Consider the following 16651-nt stretch of genomic DNA (forward strand, 5'->3'; position numbering starts at 1 on the left):
GCAAGAACAGAGGTGACAGATGGCCAAGTAAGATGGATCACTACGAGCTTTGGTTTGGATTGAAAAATAGCCTCCCCTGATCTCCCTGCTTTCAGACTTCCCTAGTTTCCATCCTCCCCCCCAATCCAGCCTACATATTATATATTGCCATAGTTTCCATTATGGAAGTTTAACCTTGTTGCCCATCTCTAGTGCCACCCCCCATTAAGAAGCTTCTCCTTATTCCCCACCTCAAGACAATGCCACAGTCTCTAAATCAATCACAGCTTTTTAGTGACAAGTTCTCCCCAGCACACTGTCTTAGATCCTTTGGGTCCCTTCACCATAGGCACACTGGTCATGTCTTAGCCACATGGATGACCTGCCCTTCCAACATGCTATGCATGTTTGCACCTCTGAACATTGACTATACTTTGTCCCTGAGCTTGAAATTTCCCTTCCAGTCTGGCAAACTCCTTTCAAGTTTTAGCTCAGATGACATTGCTCATTGATTTGATCTGACAATAATTCACATTTACACAGGGCCTTGCAGTTTAAAAAGAACTTCCATATCCATTATCTACTGGAAGGCCACTAAAGCCTATAGAATATGCTGGCAAGGTATAAATATCTGGATTTCACAGATGAAAAGACAGAAGAGCAAAGAGGGGAGAGATACAGCCTTAGCAAATGGAGGAGCTGAGACTCTTAACTCCGTACTCCCCACTTCCCATCCCCTTCCCAACCTCATGCCTCTTCCATCAAACTCCAAATCTGGGCTGCCAACTTCTGAGACTCAACTTCTCATACTTCTCTCCAAGTTGTAGCAGACAGTCTTAACATTCTAAAGACTTCCCCAAATGCTGGATGTGAATTAACTCTAGCACAGGCTCCTGGGAGGCAGAAGGCTTGGCGGACAGCAAACTCAGCACCCCCTTATATGCAAAATAACATTTTGGCCTTAGGCACTTAGTAAGTTACATAGTCCTTGCTCCTTAAGAGTCAAAGTTTTCAAGCACTAGAGTGTAGCATTAAAAAAAGCCAAACTGAATTAAGGACTGACCCACCACTTTATTAGCCTCCCAACATGCACAATATACAGAGATATTCAAGCCTCATGCACTGTGATTTCAGTTTCCCTCACTCTCTCCCTGAACTCAAACGAACTCATTGTGCAATTCTACGAGATTGCATTTTGGAATTGGACAGAGACCACTTCCAGCTGCCCATTGTGGCACTTGGGAAACTATAATCTGCATCACTTTTCATGGGACAGAGGGCAGACATTATACTTGCAAAATGTATTCCATTATTTATTTTTCACATTAGTAAAACTGCTGTTTGCATATTGTTAGGACCCATGACTAAATAGTTAAAAATAAAACACAAACTCTGTAAAATACATTCTATATCTTAGTCATCTAGAAATGTTAACTTTAAACAGACTGCAATCACTTGATTATTTATTCTGGACTCATTTCTCACTTTGGGTTGAAAACTTCAGGAGCAAATTTAAATATTATCTCATGGATAATAATGCAGTCAGTAAGACTGTCTCTGGGCACAATATCCTCTATTTATTTGGAGTCTCTCTAACAGGTTAAACCAAAAAACCCTACAGTTTATTTCTGGAGCCTAAGTTGGGTAGAGGTTTGTTGAAAGACCAACTTGAAAAACTGTGGATGACTTAGGTTTACTTGGCATTGGAGAACATTACCTGCAGATGATGAGACCTCAAAAGTTGTGTGAAAGAAAAGGCTTTTTCTTTTTTTTTTTGGCCACATCAGGAAAAACAGGTTTGTCAAGTTTTGGCTGCCAGGTAGAATGTTTTCAAGAGGTTTTGAAATATGGTATCTTTAAAATTGTTTAATCTGAATTTGTACGTCCTCTGTTGTTCTAAAATGAAATAGAGTAACACTGGGTGAGTCAGACAGTAATATACCACCTAAGTAATGTGCTCTTCCTGGTGCATAGCAAGAAACACACATTGTTGATTTGTCTCATTACTGGTGATACTAACTTTAATCGCTTAGTTAAGATAGTTTCTGCCAGATTTCTTCTGGATTAAGTAAACAAGTTAGTATATTATACCTAATAATAACCATCTTCTGGGGAGACTCCTTAATAAGACTACATGAATATTCCTGGGCGCCTGCGTGGCTCAGTCGGTTAAGTGTCTGCCTTCAGCTCAGGTCATGACCCTGGGATGGAGTCCCTGCTCAGTGGGGAGTCTTCTCCCCCCTCTACCCCTCCCCCCTTCTCATGCTCTCTCTCTCTCTCAAATAAATTAAAAAAAAAAAAAGCCTATGTTAATATTCCTCTTTGCCATCAAATTTTCACCCACCATATTTAGCATCCTTTGAGGATTCTTAGCTAAGTAATTATCTCTATAATGATTGTAAGCTGGTTTTTCTAATTCCATCATTCCCTCTGGATTTATTGGTTGGCAATCTACTGTAGAATAGAGTATTTCCTTCTTCTCCATTTATTTATTCATTTATGCCAGCATGAGCATGTGGATTACTATTTTACTTAAAGCATTATAATATGTTACTATCATTCTTTCATGCTCAAATTTTCCCAGACCTAAGAACTCCTTTAAGCTAGTTCCTATGTTCTTTTAACATGCATCCATTACTGTTTGAGCACCTTCTTACTTTCTGGTGCAAGACAATGTTCCAGGTTCATCTTGTATTTTCCCAGCCCCAATCTTGGGATAGTATCTCCAAGGAACACTGATTTCTTTTAGTGAAGGATACAATTTAGAAACCAAGATCTGGGTGCTAGGTGTGTTCATTGCTATGTGAGTATTACTGCTTCTAGGCACTATCAGCAGAATTAGGAAATATGTATGCATATGTACACATAACACACAGCTGTATCTGTTTCTCCATCTCTCTCTCTATATATTAAGTGCCACAAATTCACTCTGATACTTCAATTCCAATCCAATACCATGGGGTTTATTCTTGCCTTCCTCTTTCCCATTATTCTCATAAAATGTATTTATTTGCTCAGTTAATCTAGTATGTAACCAAACTCCCTGTCCCTTGGCCCTAGTAAAGACGAAGTAGAAGAAAGAAAAGGCCAGTGTGGTCCAAGGCATGCCAGCCCCAATTTCCTGGTTTATCAGCCCAAAGGTAGGACCCAATCTTCCTGTCTACTTCTCTCCTCTAAGTTGTAGACCCACATTTTCAGTTTACAGATTCCATAGGACATTATCACCTTAATTGTACTGTTGACATTTGGTTGAAAATGTAAGTAGTTGTCTTTTTACGCCATCTATATTCTTCCTCTAATATTTTCACTTAAGTCAGTGGCAGCACTCGGGCTAAAAATTTCAGTTGTCTTGGAAACCTCTACTTCATAATTCCAACACACAAGCTACTTCATGTGCCATGACCTTTAGCTCTTCTTTGTATTCCCAAGACCTAGTGTCTATAACCTACTTGTGACTCTATGTTACATGAGGTAAACATTCATTTGGTGGACAGGATCAAATCTCATAGCTGCTAACTAAATAGCTTTCCAATTTACACCTTTCCATCCACCTGCTATTTGTAGAGTTACCATCTCCTTGCCGTAAGTCTTTCCTCTCCCTAAATAATCCTTTATATTTTAAGTTTCCTAAAATTAATGTCATTTTGCTTGAAAAGCCTTCAATGTCTCCTCACTGCTTTTAGAATCAAATTAAACTATCTGGGAATAATAATCAATACCTTCCACTATCAAGCTCTAACTTACCTCTTCAACTTTATGTCCCATTTATCTTCTTTTACCCTCATACTTGTTACAAGATCATATTTGCTATTTTTGAAAATCAGCACTTTCCATAGGATTTTCCCTAATGCTATAATGCTCTGCCTCCTTTTTGTCCATATTAATATTTTACTTGCCTTTCAGAACAAGCTTAAAGGTCATTTTTACCATGAGTTTCTCTTATTTCCAAGCACCCCCTTTTCTTATTCCTATGCACTATTGTGCCACTTAAATTCTGCTCTGTATTATAGTTCATTGCACATATCCATCTCTCCAACTAGATTAGAGAATACCCTTAAGACAGAAACCAATACTATTTATTTTTACATCCCAATAAATTGGCATAATATACTATACACCCAGTAGATGCTCAAAAAAGCATTGTCAATTCATTTCCATGTTTTGCAGATCAGTTGGCAATGAATTTCATTGTTTCCACTTTACCTTCTCCTTAGTCCTTAATGTTTATAAATCTGATTTCTATACCAGCTACTTTAATGAAACTTCTATAGCTGATGATAAACCCAAGCAGATATAGCTTTATGAGCAAAAGCATGCAGGTAGGGCCTAGAATGGCTAATCTGTGTGTTGGTAAAACTTGGCTGAAGCAGATGTTGTATTAATGCAGTGCTCGGAAGAGAGGTAAAACCCATGGAATCAGTGTAGCATTGCCTTGTTACACTGACTCTTAAGATTAAGATGCGCATACTCTCCTGTGCTGTACATTTTTGGGCAAGCCAAACCTAGGATAGGGACTACAGAAAAGATTTCCTCCTTTTCCCCTCCAAGAAATGCATATTCTCAAGAAAAGGGAAGGAGGAATTCAACCCACTAATCACAGACTCTTTAGGTTTCTTCACTTTCAAAACAGCAATTAATTCATACTGTGGCTTTTTCTCCCATTCCTTAGAGAATTAACCGGACTATACCATGCATGTACAGCAATAAAACACAACCCTTTTGTAGCTCCTTGCTTGATCACATTCTAACAGTAGTTCATATATTGGAAGCAAACATGTATGCCAAGGCAATAGTACATTATGCCTGTACTGTTTGTATCTTCCTTTTTGATGAGGCAATCTAAAATTCCCATCCTAGAAATAGACATCTGGGCCTCAACTCCTTCAGTAAGATCTACCTGGCAGATCAGACCCAATCCTCAGATAGATGCTTTGTGTGTCTGCCCCTACATACCTTGATAAGTCTAGACATTACCCAAGGGGAACATGGCAAGAGTGGAAGGATCAATGAAATACATCTTTATTCCTACATTCAAGGAGAAACTTAATAAATCTTGATATCAAATACTCTGATGGTTTGATTAAAAGGTACCACATACCTGTAACACATAACAAGCATCTTAATATGTGTATCAGAAACTTCAGATTTAGCATGTTCATAACAAAATATTCAAGTGTTTTCTCCCCTCTCCACCCTAAACCCATACTTTCTTGTAATATATCTAAAATGTTTATAGTGTCCAAAGCTAGAACCCAAGTAGAATGGAAAGGAACAGGTTAACTTCCTTTGCAATTGCAAAAGAAGATCCAAATAGTGAAACTATTTCCAAGTTTTGCTAATCAATTGGCAACGAAGAATTTCATTGTTTCCACCTCACCTTCTACTTACTCCTTAATGTTTATAAACCTGATTTCCATACTGGCCACTTAAATGAAACGTTTTAGTGAAGTTATATGGTTTTCTCTGGGGCTCCATTCACGATCCTTCTCTCATTCTACTAATTTCTGCTATGTTACCTTATACATTTCTCTCAATCACCACAGACATACCAACAATTCCCAAATCTGTACTGATGAGATCAGTCTTCTCTTCTGAGTTCAAAATTCAAATTATCAACCATCTCTATTAGATTCAGCATATTGGTAATAAGACATTAAACAGTGTCCTTTCTTTTCTCTCCACCCTAAACCTAATTCTTCTTCTATATCCTTAAAATGTTCATGGCATTTGTGGTAGTTAAAAAATGTTCACAAATTCTTCCTTTATTCCTCCTTTCAAGAGGTGGAGCTTGAGTGTGCACTTACTAACTTATATCTAATGAGGAAAATATGGCAGAAGGGACAGTATTTGACTTCCAAGACAAAAAGACATTGTGGTTTCCTCTTTGCTCTTTCTCTTGAGTAGCTCACTTTGGGGTAAGCCAGCTGCTATGTCATGAGGATACTCAAGCAGACCCATGAAGAGGTACATGCAGTGAGGATAAGGCTTCCTGCCAACAATCAGTGAAAGACTGGCACCACCTTTTTGAAAGTAGATGCTCTAGCCGGTCAAACCTTGAGAGGAATGCAGCTCCAGCCAACAGGTTAACTGTAACTTTGTGAAAGACCCTGAGCCAGAGACACCTAGCTGAGCTGCATTTTCTGATGCAGAGAAACTCTAAGATAATAAATGTTGTTTTAACTAAATTTTGGGGTAATTTATTATGCAGCAATATATAACCAATATTGCATCCAAACCTAGAATCCAAGGAACAAATATGGTGAAAGGAAATGAACATTTTATTTTTTATTTTTTTTTAAAGATTTTACTTATTTGAGACACAGAGAGAACAAGCAGGGGGTAGGGGCAGAGGGAGAGGGTGAAGCAGACTCCCTGCTGAGCCGGGAGCCTGATGCAGAGTTTGATCCCTGGACCCTTGGATCATGACCTGAGCCAAAGGCAGACCCTTAACTGACTGGGCCTCCCAGGCACCCAGGAAATGAACATTTTAACTTAACTCTTCCCACTCTATCCACACTCATCCTCCTACTTTCTCAATGAGTAACACCACTATTTACCCAGTATCCGAAATGAGAAATTGGGATTTCTCTGGAAGCCTTATTTAACTCTTCCTACCAACTGTTTCACTAAGTTATCATTTTTTTCTCCTGTTACTTGAGCCCATCCCTCTTACTGCTTTAATTCCAGGCCTTTACCTTTTTTCAATTATTATAACACAGCTTTCCAACTTTTCTCCTTTCCTACAGTCTTTCCCAGCTCTATTTCATTCTCTAGATTAATGCTAACAAGAGCTTTTTCAAAAGCCTATCTGATCATGTTATTTTTTTTAATTTAAATTCACTACTGATTCCCACATTGCACAGGACAACATTCAAATGTCATAGCATGGCATGTCTGTCCCTGTCCTACAGCTTTTTCTCTCAAATCCAAGTTCAGAGCCTACAATCTGGCCAACTTTCACCTTTGCATATGCTTCTTTCTTTCTATGTTAAGACCTTTCATTCTTTCCTTATAATTCTTACACACTTTTTTTTTTAAGATTTTATTTATTTATTTGACAGAGAGAGAGAGAGAGAGAGAACAAGCAGGAGGAGCAACAGAGGGAGAGGGAGAAGCAGGCTCCCTATCTGAGCAGGGAGCCCGATGCAGGGCTCGATCCCAGAACCCTGGGATCATGACCTGAGCCAAAGGCAAACGCTTAACCGACTGAGCCGCCCAGGCACCCCTCTTACACACTTTGAAAAGACTCACCTCAACCTTCAACTCACTTTCCTTAACTATCAGGTTCAGGTTATATGGCTTTCTTTTATTACTTTATCAGAGCACTTACCCATAGATCAGTATTGTGTCCTCCACTAGAATGTGAGCTCCTGGAAAAAATAAAATCTATCTTTGATATCTAGACATTCATTTAGTCATACATCCAACTTATATTTACTAAGCAATGCAAGACAGTAATACCAGGTTAGGTGTTTGTTACATAATTGTGAACAAAACAAATATGTTCCTGGCCTTTGCATAGCTTATAGTCTAATCAAGAAGAAAGTAAGTCAAATAAACAAATACTGCGATATGTGAAAAAAGAATATTATGTGAGTAACAATGCGGACCTACTTTAGACTGTGAGCCACACAAATGCAAACATTTATTGAACTAAATGTTTTCCAAGAGGTATGTATAAATTATACCTTCACCATAGGTGTAAGTGGACCAGGTTCATCACATCCTTGCCAACACTGACTCTGCTTAACACACGGTTGCCACAAACCTTCAATTTGTAAAAAGTGTGGTATCTGCAAAGTGCAACAAAGCAAAGTGCAATAAAATGAGGTATGCCTGTACTAAAAATCAAGGGAAAAAACACAAACATGATCAAATACATGTTATAAAAGAGGCTTGATTAAGCACAAGTGAAAAACCAAGACTAGATTTATATATATTATCAGGAACATTGAAATATATGGCTAAGATAATTTCAAAATAATTACTTGCAAGACCACACATTTTACTAGGTAAAAAGTAATATTAAAAATCAAAAGCCAAGTCTTTCTGGTATTCAGAAGTCTGAAGAAATCATTGTCTAGCTTTTTAAAAAGAGCAAATTCCAAGGGAATCCCTGCCTCTCCCTTGGTTCACTGCCAAATGATTCACAACTAAAATATTTCTGGGATATGGGAATATGGGACAAAGTTAAAAAAAAAAGATCATGTCCATTAAAAAAAAAAAGCATTGTTTTAAAAAGGGAATGGAAGGCGGAGGAAATTATATATTAAAATATATAAAATAGTTTTAATAATTATTTATTAATTTAAAAATATAATGGAATAAATAATTGAAAACAAAACTTGGTAGTTGAAGATAAAAATACTCAACTGTTACTGATAATAGTTGAGAAGATTTCTTGGACTAGTTTCTTATATTAATATAAAACACATTAAAAAGTTCCAAAAACAAAGCAGATTACAAAACTTGTATTTTACAAATGATGCACATATTTCTGAAACTTTTAATGCACATTAAAGGACAAAGACACAAAAATTAAATAAGTCCATTCCTTCTTAAGTCCAAATTGGCTACAGTAACATCAGGTGATGATAAGCTTTCCAAATTCAGTTATGTGGTCCTAGGAAATTTAATCAGTATAGATGAGAAAAGATATTTTATTTTTTACCACGTTAACCTTGTCAGTTGAAATGATGAGCTTTTTCTGGAAAACACACTCATCTCTGCTTTCAGTAGCATTATTTGAACACTCAGCTGAAATTTGTGCCAAGAGATAGAGGGATCTATCACCAAACCTTTAACACCACAGAAGGTTTGTTTTTTTAAAAACAAACTGATGGTTGACCAACAAGAAATTGTTAACTTGTGACTTTTTCAGGAGAATGAACTTTTTTATTTTTAATTTTAAGTTTTGGCTTGTGCAATGGAATTTCATCAAGTTTTTAAAGATGTTAACTTTATTAACTTGCAACAATCATCGTTTTAAAATAGTATATAAAAACTGTCACAATGGGTCAGAAGCAAGGTTTACATTGGCTCAAAATTATCTCTGATAGTGGCAAGATTCAACTTTTTGAGCCAATCTCAACAGACTGGTGATATAATTCAAATTACTAACATTACATACAATGATAAATATTGCTCTTGAAAAAAGCAGATTATTTTCCTATTTAACAGTTTTTGGAAAAGGTCTACTATAAAAATATTTCTCTTCTCTATGTTTCCCTGCCATGATACTGTTAAAACATATCTGGATTCTCCTCAAACATCATGTTAAGAGTATAACATTCCATTTTAGCTGAAACATTCCTTCACATAGCCAATATATTTTTTCAAGGCACTCTAAGAACTCTCAAGGACACTAAAAGAAAAATGTTCATCTTGTCCACTGATCTTCTAGGCATATTTCCCCTCAAACTTTTCTAAAGTGAACGTTGTTACAACTAGTTCTTCCTCATTTTCCATAGTAGAGTCCTTAAGTTATTTTTCTTTTATTTGGAGCTTCTCCTTCATTTTCAACTTGCTGAGCAGGCAGACTTTTCGTTTCCATGGAAACTGGATTCCTACGGCTGCGTGTAGGCATTCTTGTTCCACCAACCTAAGAGATGAAGCAAAGAATAGTTTAACATGTTTACAAAATATTTATATATGGTCAACTCTGCTCTGTATTATTTATAATATGTACTAATTACCTTGCAAATCGTCCTTTATATGTTTTTAATCTCCAGCTACCTGGCTGCTTCTAAACAAGCTTTAATCTGACACAGTTTAAGGTACTAAGCAATCAGGGAAGGAATAGGTCAGGGTAGATGGAGAGAAATGAAGGGGAAAACCACTCTGCGTTAAATCTGGAAGAGGCTGAAATGTTAAATTAGAAAATGATGGAAGGACAGGACTTATGAGCAATGTGTTTGCAATAATATAGCTGAAGGGCAGAAGAAAGGAAGAAATGAAAAATACGAAGGGAGAGAAAGGAAATACAAGAAACAGGTCGGAGGTGGTAAAGAGGGAGAAAAAAATTACAAAATGGAGAAAAGGACAAAGACTAAGAAAGACAAGTCTACAGAGAAAAAGGGGGAATAATAAATGTTGAAAAACAGGAAGGCAAAAGAGAAAATAACCCAAGTAAAAAGGAAAAGTTGAGGGACTAAGAGAAGATTCTTACAAGAAAGAAAGAGAAAGGGGAAGAAAAAACTGGAAGGAGGCTACAGAGGAAAAAAAGGAAGAAGGGAAGTGGGAGGAAGAAAGTTTGTCGGGGTGCTGGTTCTACCTTAATATCAACTCCTCCTCAGCACAAGTAGCTGCCCACCCTCACTTTCTAGCCCACACACTCTACAGAAATGAGAAGGCGTATTCTTAGGATACAATCCCTTGCTAACTATAGTCCTGCTGAAGATGAGATCTGGAAATTCTGTCATCTCCTTGGCCACTGAGAGAGCATAGTTTTTAAAAGGGGTAATGGAGAAAGTCAGCCCTTGGAGAGAAGGGCCAAAGCTGTCCAGCCTAAAACGATTTGCCCAGAACCTGTCCATTTCTGCCTCTATTTCCCCTGGCCACCTTGCAACCTTTGTTTCTTCACATCTTGTCCAGTGAATTACAGATCTGGTGATGATGGGTGATATATTGTTACTCCAAACACACTCATATTTCCTAATATATCAGACATATTAGCATTGCTCCAAGGGGTTACTGGCTCACTAAGAATGAATCAGACTCCAACTTCCCTAATCTAATATGTTATCTCTTCAGGGGCATTTTTTGGTGTACGATCAGGTGACCAGAAAGGAAAAATTCCAGTTGGGATTTGAGTGTGCCAGTGTGTTTGTCTGAATCTGATGAACTTTTCTAACACACCAATTAGAAAAGAGCTGTGATTTTTAAATTATCTATACTACTGCCCACTCAGGTGGTATTTACTATAAGACTACACTAACCACCCTGATCGTATCTACTATATTGCTGAGGAAAGCATTTTGAAACTTCCACTGTAAGATTCTGTGTGTGTGTGTGTGTATGTGTAAAATGAATGTTTATTACAGAAGTTGTAGAAGGAGAAAGGGATGGGCACAGAGCCTTTGCAAAAGGACTGGAAGTGGAAGAAGTCAGGGGTAGCATAGGAAGCAAATGGGATTCTCCTATTCATCTCTTCTATATGCAGCAGGAGGTAGACAGACTCTACTGGGGTATGTCTCAGGGTTAGTACCCAAGGTACTACACAAAGATGAAAACTGAGTTCAAGTGGACAGGGACTAAAGGATTGTATCAGAGGCAGAAACATTTGTTATATGAGATTTTACACCATGAAATATGTGGGTGATTTTTGTTTCATAAAGGGTCTTACTTCCCCAGGTTTACTGAAACTTCAGTCTTTTCCTATTGCTGCTAAGGCTAGAAACCCTATCTGGCCTGGCTAGGAGGAAGTAAGGGAGGAAGGTTGGGTAATTCTCATCAAACATAGGGCTAGATTGTAGGGAGATGTGTAAGAGATCACCAAAAACTTACAAGGGCTTAAAAACATACCAAACCAAGCATTAATTATCTACCTGTTTACTCTACCTAACAGCTGGGTTTTAGATAGTATCATTAAGGATTTGTCCCTGAAACTGAATGCGTGAAGTGTCTTAAAAAATACAAATCAGCAACTGCTTAGTGGCATACATGTAATTGTTTAATTTTGAATTTATGTGGCCAAACCCTGAACATATGGAATTGTATCCAAGTATTAAACCAAAAAGGAATAAATCATCCCCAGAATTATGTCACAGTAATAGACCATAATCAGAATTTTTTTTTTTAAGATTTTTATTTATTTGACAGAGAAAGAGAGAAAGCACAAGCAGGGGGAGCAGCAGGTAGAGGGAGAAGCATGCTCCCAGCTAAGCAGGGAGACTGATGCAGGACTCGATCCCAGGACCCTGGGATCATGACCTGGGCCGAAGGCAGACACTTAACCAACTGAGCCACCCAGGCGCCCCACAGAATTTCTAAATTAAAAAGAAATCAGTATCCTAGAAAGAACATAAATCTTTCAAAAGAAGTTTTCAATTATTATATTTAAGAGAGTGAAGAAGATTTTGCCTTAATATAAGTTATAAAAATCACTATTCAAATGAAATTTAAACTGGAAATAACCAATCAGAACTGCAGATAAGATATTAACAACTTCATCATCCACTCTTCCATTTGTAGCAACTAGTTAACTACATTTATATATTCTCATGGCCAAGTTAGCTAAGAATGTGCAAGGAGTTCTCATTTCTAAAAAGATCCTTCCAAACAGTAACATTAGGGTAAAGAAGTGAAAAACATAACTTCATTCACTGTAAACTATTTTTAAAAGTCCTCAATATTTGCATTCCAGCTATTTCTAAAAGGACTTGAAAACATTTACGGATTAATATAACACAGAAAGAAAAAAAGAACTGAAGATATCCACAGGATACACAATTGATAGATGTTCTGGGACACACATAGAGAAGATTATGGAAGAAAGACAGTAATTTTTGACTCCAAGATTTTTGGCAGCACAGAAGGAAAATACACTCAGTTTTTATTTCCTGAACACTCAGAATCATTTGTCTAGAACAAAACTTTTCCTACAGCTAAACCCAAAGTGGAATATTATACATGATATAAAGAATGAGTGACATGGTGAAGAGTATCTCTAGCCATGGCCTTACAGAAGTTTCAGGCAGGGAAAAACCATTCAATTGGTATTTCTGGGAAGGAGTCTATAAAGAGAGTAATTTTAATTGTAACTCAATAAATACTGAGTTATATAATACTTAGCATACAATTTAGTCCTTAATAGTTTATTGCACATTTAATAAGGTACTGCATTCACTAATTACTAACACTTACTTTTTAATTTTTCTATATCCTACTTATCAATTTTTAATTGTATCATAATTTTATCGTAAGTATTCTTCTGCAAATTGCCTCAAATATTTAATGAAATGAAATAGTACACATAAATAAGAATCACAAAAAAACTGCTTTTTACAAGAACACAGGGATTTAACTATGTGGATGCATTACTCATGCTCCCACTGGGCAAGCTAATACAATTTTCTTTAGTTGACTTATAAACATTACAAAAACAGAAACTTCCACTGACAACGACTGGACTCAGTAAAGCATACAACTTTATCTACCCTTCTTATGATATAGTTTTTAGATGATGTTGTGATTAATGTGGACATGAAGTTGAAATATTGTATTGTCAATGACACAGATGAATAATAAACAACCTAATGCAACATTTAATTGCAAAAAAGATCTTACCTTTTGTTGTGGTGTGGGGCCTAGTGATTTAGGTGGGAAAGTACAAGGTATTCTTCCATGATGGATATGATATGGTAATAACAGACTGGGATCTAAAGGGACCCAGGGAACTGAGAGACTAGAAGGCACACCAGGAAGGCCGCAATGTGTTTTATGCAAATTGTAGGCTGTCCTAGTAACTTTTCCATCAGAGGTCTTGTAGATCAGGAGTGAAGAATCTTCTGCTGCATGAGACAACAAGTAGGAACCCTCCTGCAAGCTAAATCATACAAGGAAATTTCAACTCACTGGCTCAGTGTCAACTTCAACAGCATGAAAACAATTACGGGAATGGAATACCACCTCTAAAAATTTTTAATGACCAAATAAGATTTAAGAAGTCTTATTTTTAACAATTTTCATGATTTTTAGGCAACTAATTTTAATTGTTATTCCAAAGTTCAGGATACATAATTACTTTCTTTTTACTGTTACCTCAGTCAATTTCTAAGTATTCAATAATTTAATGGGAAACAAACTGTTTGCCTAATTCTCTAATCCATGTACAACATATACTGAAAAGCATTTCATGAGTGTACATACATAGTATTCCTATACAGACCATTTTAATTCATTCAACAAACATAGCTCTTGCTTTGTATCCAGTAATATAAAGATTAAGAGATATAAAAGGGAATGTGGCACATTCACTACACTTAGCTTAAAATAAAGTGGAAGAAAAAAATGGAACAATCACAATACAATATGAGGTGCTATGAGAATAATAACAATAGCAGCTGATAGGTATTGAATGTTTATCATGAGCTAACTACTGTTATACTGCTTATATCCATTTTATTATTAAATCCTCCACAACAAATCTTCAAGCCATATTAATAATTCACCCCATATTACAGATAAGCAATTTGCCCGAAGTTCTGAGTGCAGGGCTTAGATATAAACCCAGGTAGTTCAATCCACAGGCCATACCCTTAATCATGATCCTCTACAATAATCACTTCTGTCAAACATCAAATCTACATTTTCTTTTTCTCCATATAAAGTTTTAAGGAATTCAGTGTATCAACATAAAGAGCTAAAAGGACAGGATTAATATTTTGTGCTTTATTAGGATTTTATATTCCTCTAGCTCAAAGGTGTTAAGGAGAACCTCAGTTCTTTCCCATATCATTTAAAATAAGGACTAATCATACTTTAGTTATATTCACCCGCTATAAAACTGATAAGTTACATTTCCATTAATTTTTTTAAGCAGAAAAGTAATAGGTGCTGACAAAGGAGGTTCAGAGAATTATTCTTATCCTCTGGAAAACTTTTTTTTTGGAACAATCACTTTCATATTTTCATATAAGGAAATGAGTAATAATTGATTTGGTAGTAGGAATAAATAACATTTCAAAGATTGAGCTTTTATTGATGAAAATCATATATTTTAACTACCCTCACTAAAAATGAAGAAAGCTCTGGTTTACAGAGAATTTATGGAGAAGGCAAAACTTCAAGGAAGAGTATTTTAGAAGTGCCATACAGTGCAATGTACATGGATGGATACTACCCATTGGTGGGCAGAATAATGACCTTCCAAAGATGCCTAGATCCTAAACCCTAGAACCTATAGATATGTTACAGTACATGGCAAAGGGGAATTAAGATGGAATTCCTAACCTGCTGATTTTAAAATGGTAAGATTTTCCTGGATTATCTTAGTGGGCCCACTATAATCATAAGAGTCCTTCAATGTAGAAGAGGGAAGCAGGGGTGAGATATAACTATGAAAGGAGTCAGAACAATGTGATGTGAGGACTCAACTTGCCTTTGAAACTTTGAAAAAGGAAGAGGGCCATAAGCCAAGGAATAAAGGTAGCCTCTAGAATTTTACAGAAGTCAAGGAAAGAGACCATACCCAAAGCCTACAGAAAAAAAAATTCAGGCCCGCTGACACATTGATTTCAACCCAGAAGACCTGTTACACTTACAGAATTGAAAGATGATAAATCTGTGTTGTTTTAAAACACCAATTTTGTGGTAATTTGCTATAGTTGCAGTAGAAAATGAACACACAAACTAAGATATTGATAATAAGATCTCAAAAAGCATTTGACAAATTTCATGTATAAGTACTGTGCTTCACTTGAAGAACACAATATCCAAAATAGAATTTCTGCCACAGAATCACAGAACTGAAAAGTACTTAGGAAATCACTGAACTCAACACGATCATTTTATAAATAATAAACTAACATATAGTTGCATATTAAGTAGGAGAGTTAGAACTTTGAAATTTTTCACTTTTATTTCAGACTCAAATTGTTTTTTAGTTTATCTTTTGGTAAGGGCATAACAGAAGGAGTATAAAAGTTCACATAATAAAACAGTCTGATAAATTATCAGGTGGAGAATCCATATTCTAAGATTTCTCATGGACTTAATATTTTTTAAGACTAGCTCTATGTTGCTTCCTTATCCTGAAAATGTAAACAATATAGCTATGCTAGGTTCCATAATGGCCCCCAGGATATCCACATCCTAATCTCCAGAACTTTTGAATGTTACCTTTAATGGCTTTCCAAGTGTGATTAAGGTACAATGTGATAAAGGAAGCAGAAATTTGAGTGATACAGTTTGAAGATGGAGAGAGGCCACAAGTCAAGGGATACAGGTTAGCCACTAAAAGGTGAAAATCAAGACAAGGAAATGACTGCTCCCTTAGAGTCCCCCAAAACAATCAGCCCTGCTGACACAAAATCATTTAGTCCAGTGAAAATGATTTTGGATTTCTGACCTCCAAAACTGTAAAAGAGTAAGTATGTGCTGTTTTAAGCCAATACGTTTGTGGTAATTTGTTACAGTGGCAATTGGAAACCAATACAACAAAGCATTAGAGAAAAATGTTTAATTGCAAGCAAGCCAGTTACTATCATATTGTCTTATTTATATTTTCACAATTTCAACCTTGACAAAATAGAATAAATCTTGCATTTCTAGGTTACATTCTATGATCCCTAATAGCATATATTCAAATTTTCTATGAATTTTCACCCAAGAAAATCACATATATCAATGCAAAATGTCCAAAAAACACTTACCTACTCAATTTCTTTAGAATGTGTTGGAGAATGTTAAATAAACTTGAAATCCTATTAAAAAGAAGAAATTCTTGTAAAATTAAATGACAAAAAAGGTATTCTTAACAATTACAGCTCCTGCGAAAGAGAAATACCCTAAGGAAAAAAACAAAACAAAACAATACCAACATAATAACAGAAAACAAAGAATACCAAAATCATTTGATTAAATTCTAATGTTTACTTAATTTTTACCATTTCCTGATTTCTCTTCAAAATCATAAAGTACTTGGCCTGTGTGAATCAGAGCAGTTGTAAAG

General features: G+C 36.2%; 1 protein-coding gene across 4 annotated transcripts in view; it reads right to left on the minus strand.

Moving 5' to 3' along the window:
• Nucleotides 1-8921: 8921 nt before the first annotated feature.
• Nucleotides 8922-16651, minus strand: part of ICE2 (interactor of little elongation complex ELL subunit 2) — a 65441-nt gene continuing 57711 nt past the window's right edge. For 3 of the 4 annotated variants that reach the window (XM_034993564.1, XM_034993565.1, XM_034993566.1), the window contains 3 exons: nucleotides 16353-16403; nucleotides 13267-13525; nucleotides 8922-9580 (listed from right to left, as the gene is read on the minus strand). In XM_034993564.1, the coding sequence (XP_034849455.1) occupies nucleotides 9458-9580; nucleotides 13267-13525; nucleotides 16353-16403 (433 nt within the window). In that variant the 3' untranslated portion in view covers nucleotides 8922-9457. Of the gene's footprint in view, nucleotides 9581-13266; nucleotides 13526-16352; nucleotides 16404-16651 lie in introns of those variants that run through there. The other variant, XM_034993567.1, reaches the window with a different exon arrangement.

This window comes from Mirounga leonina, unplaced genomic scaffold (genome assembly GCF_011800145.1).
Source record: "Mirounga leonina isolate KUSES-001 unplaced genomic scaffold, KU_Mleo_1.0 Mir_91, whole genome shotgun sequence".
Taxonomy (NCBI): Eukaryota; Metazoa; Chordata; class Mammalia; order Carnivora; family Phocidae; genus Mirounga; species Mirounga leonina.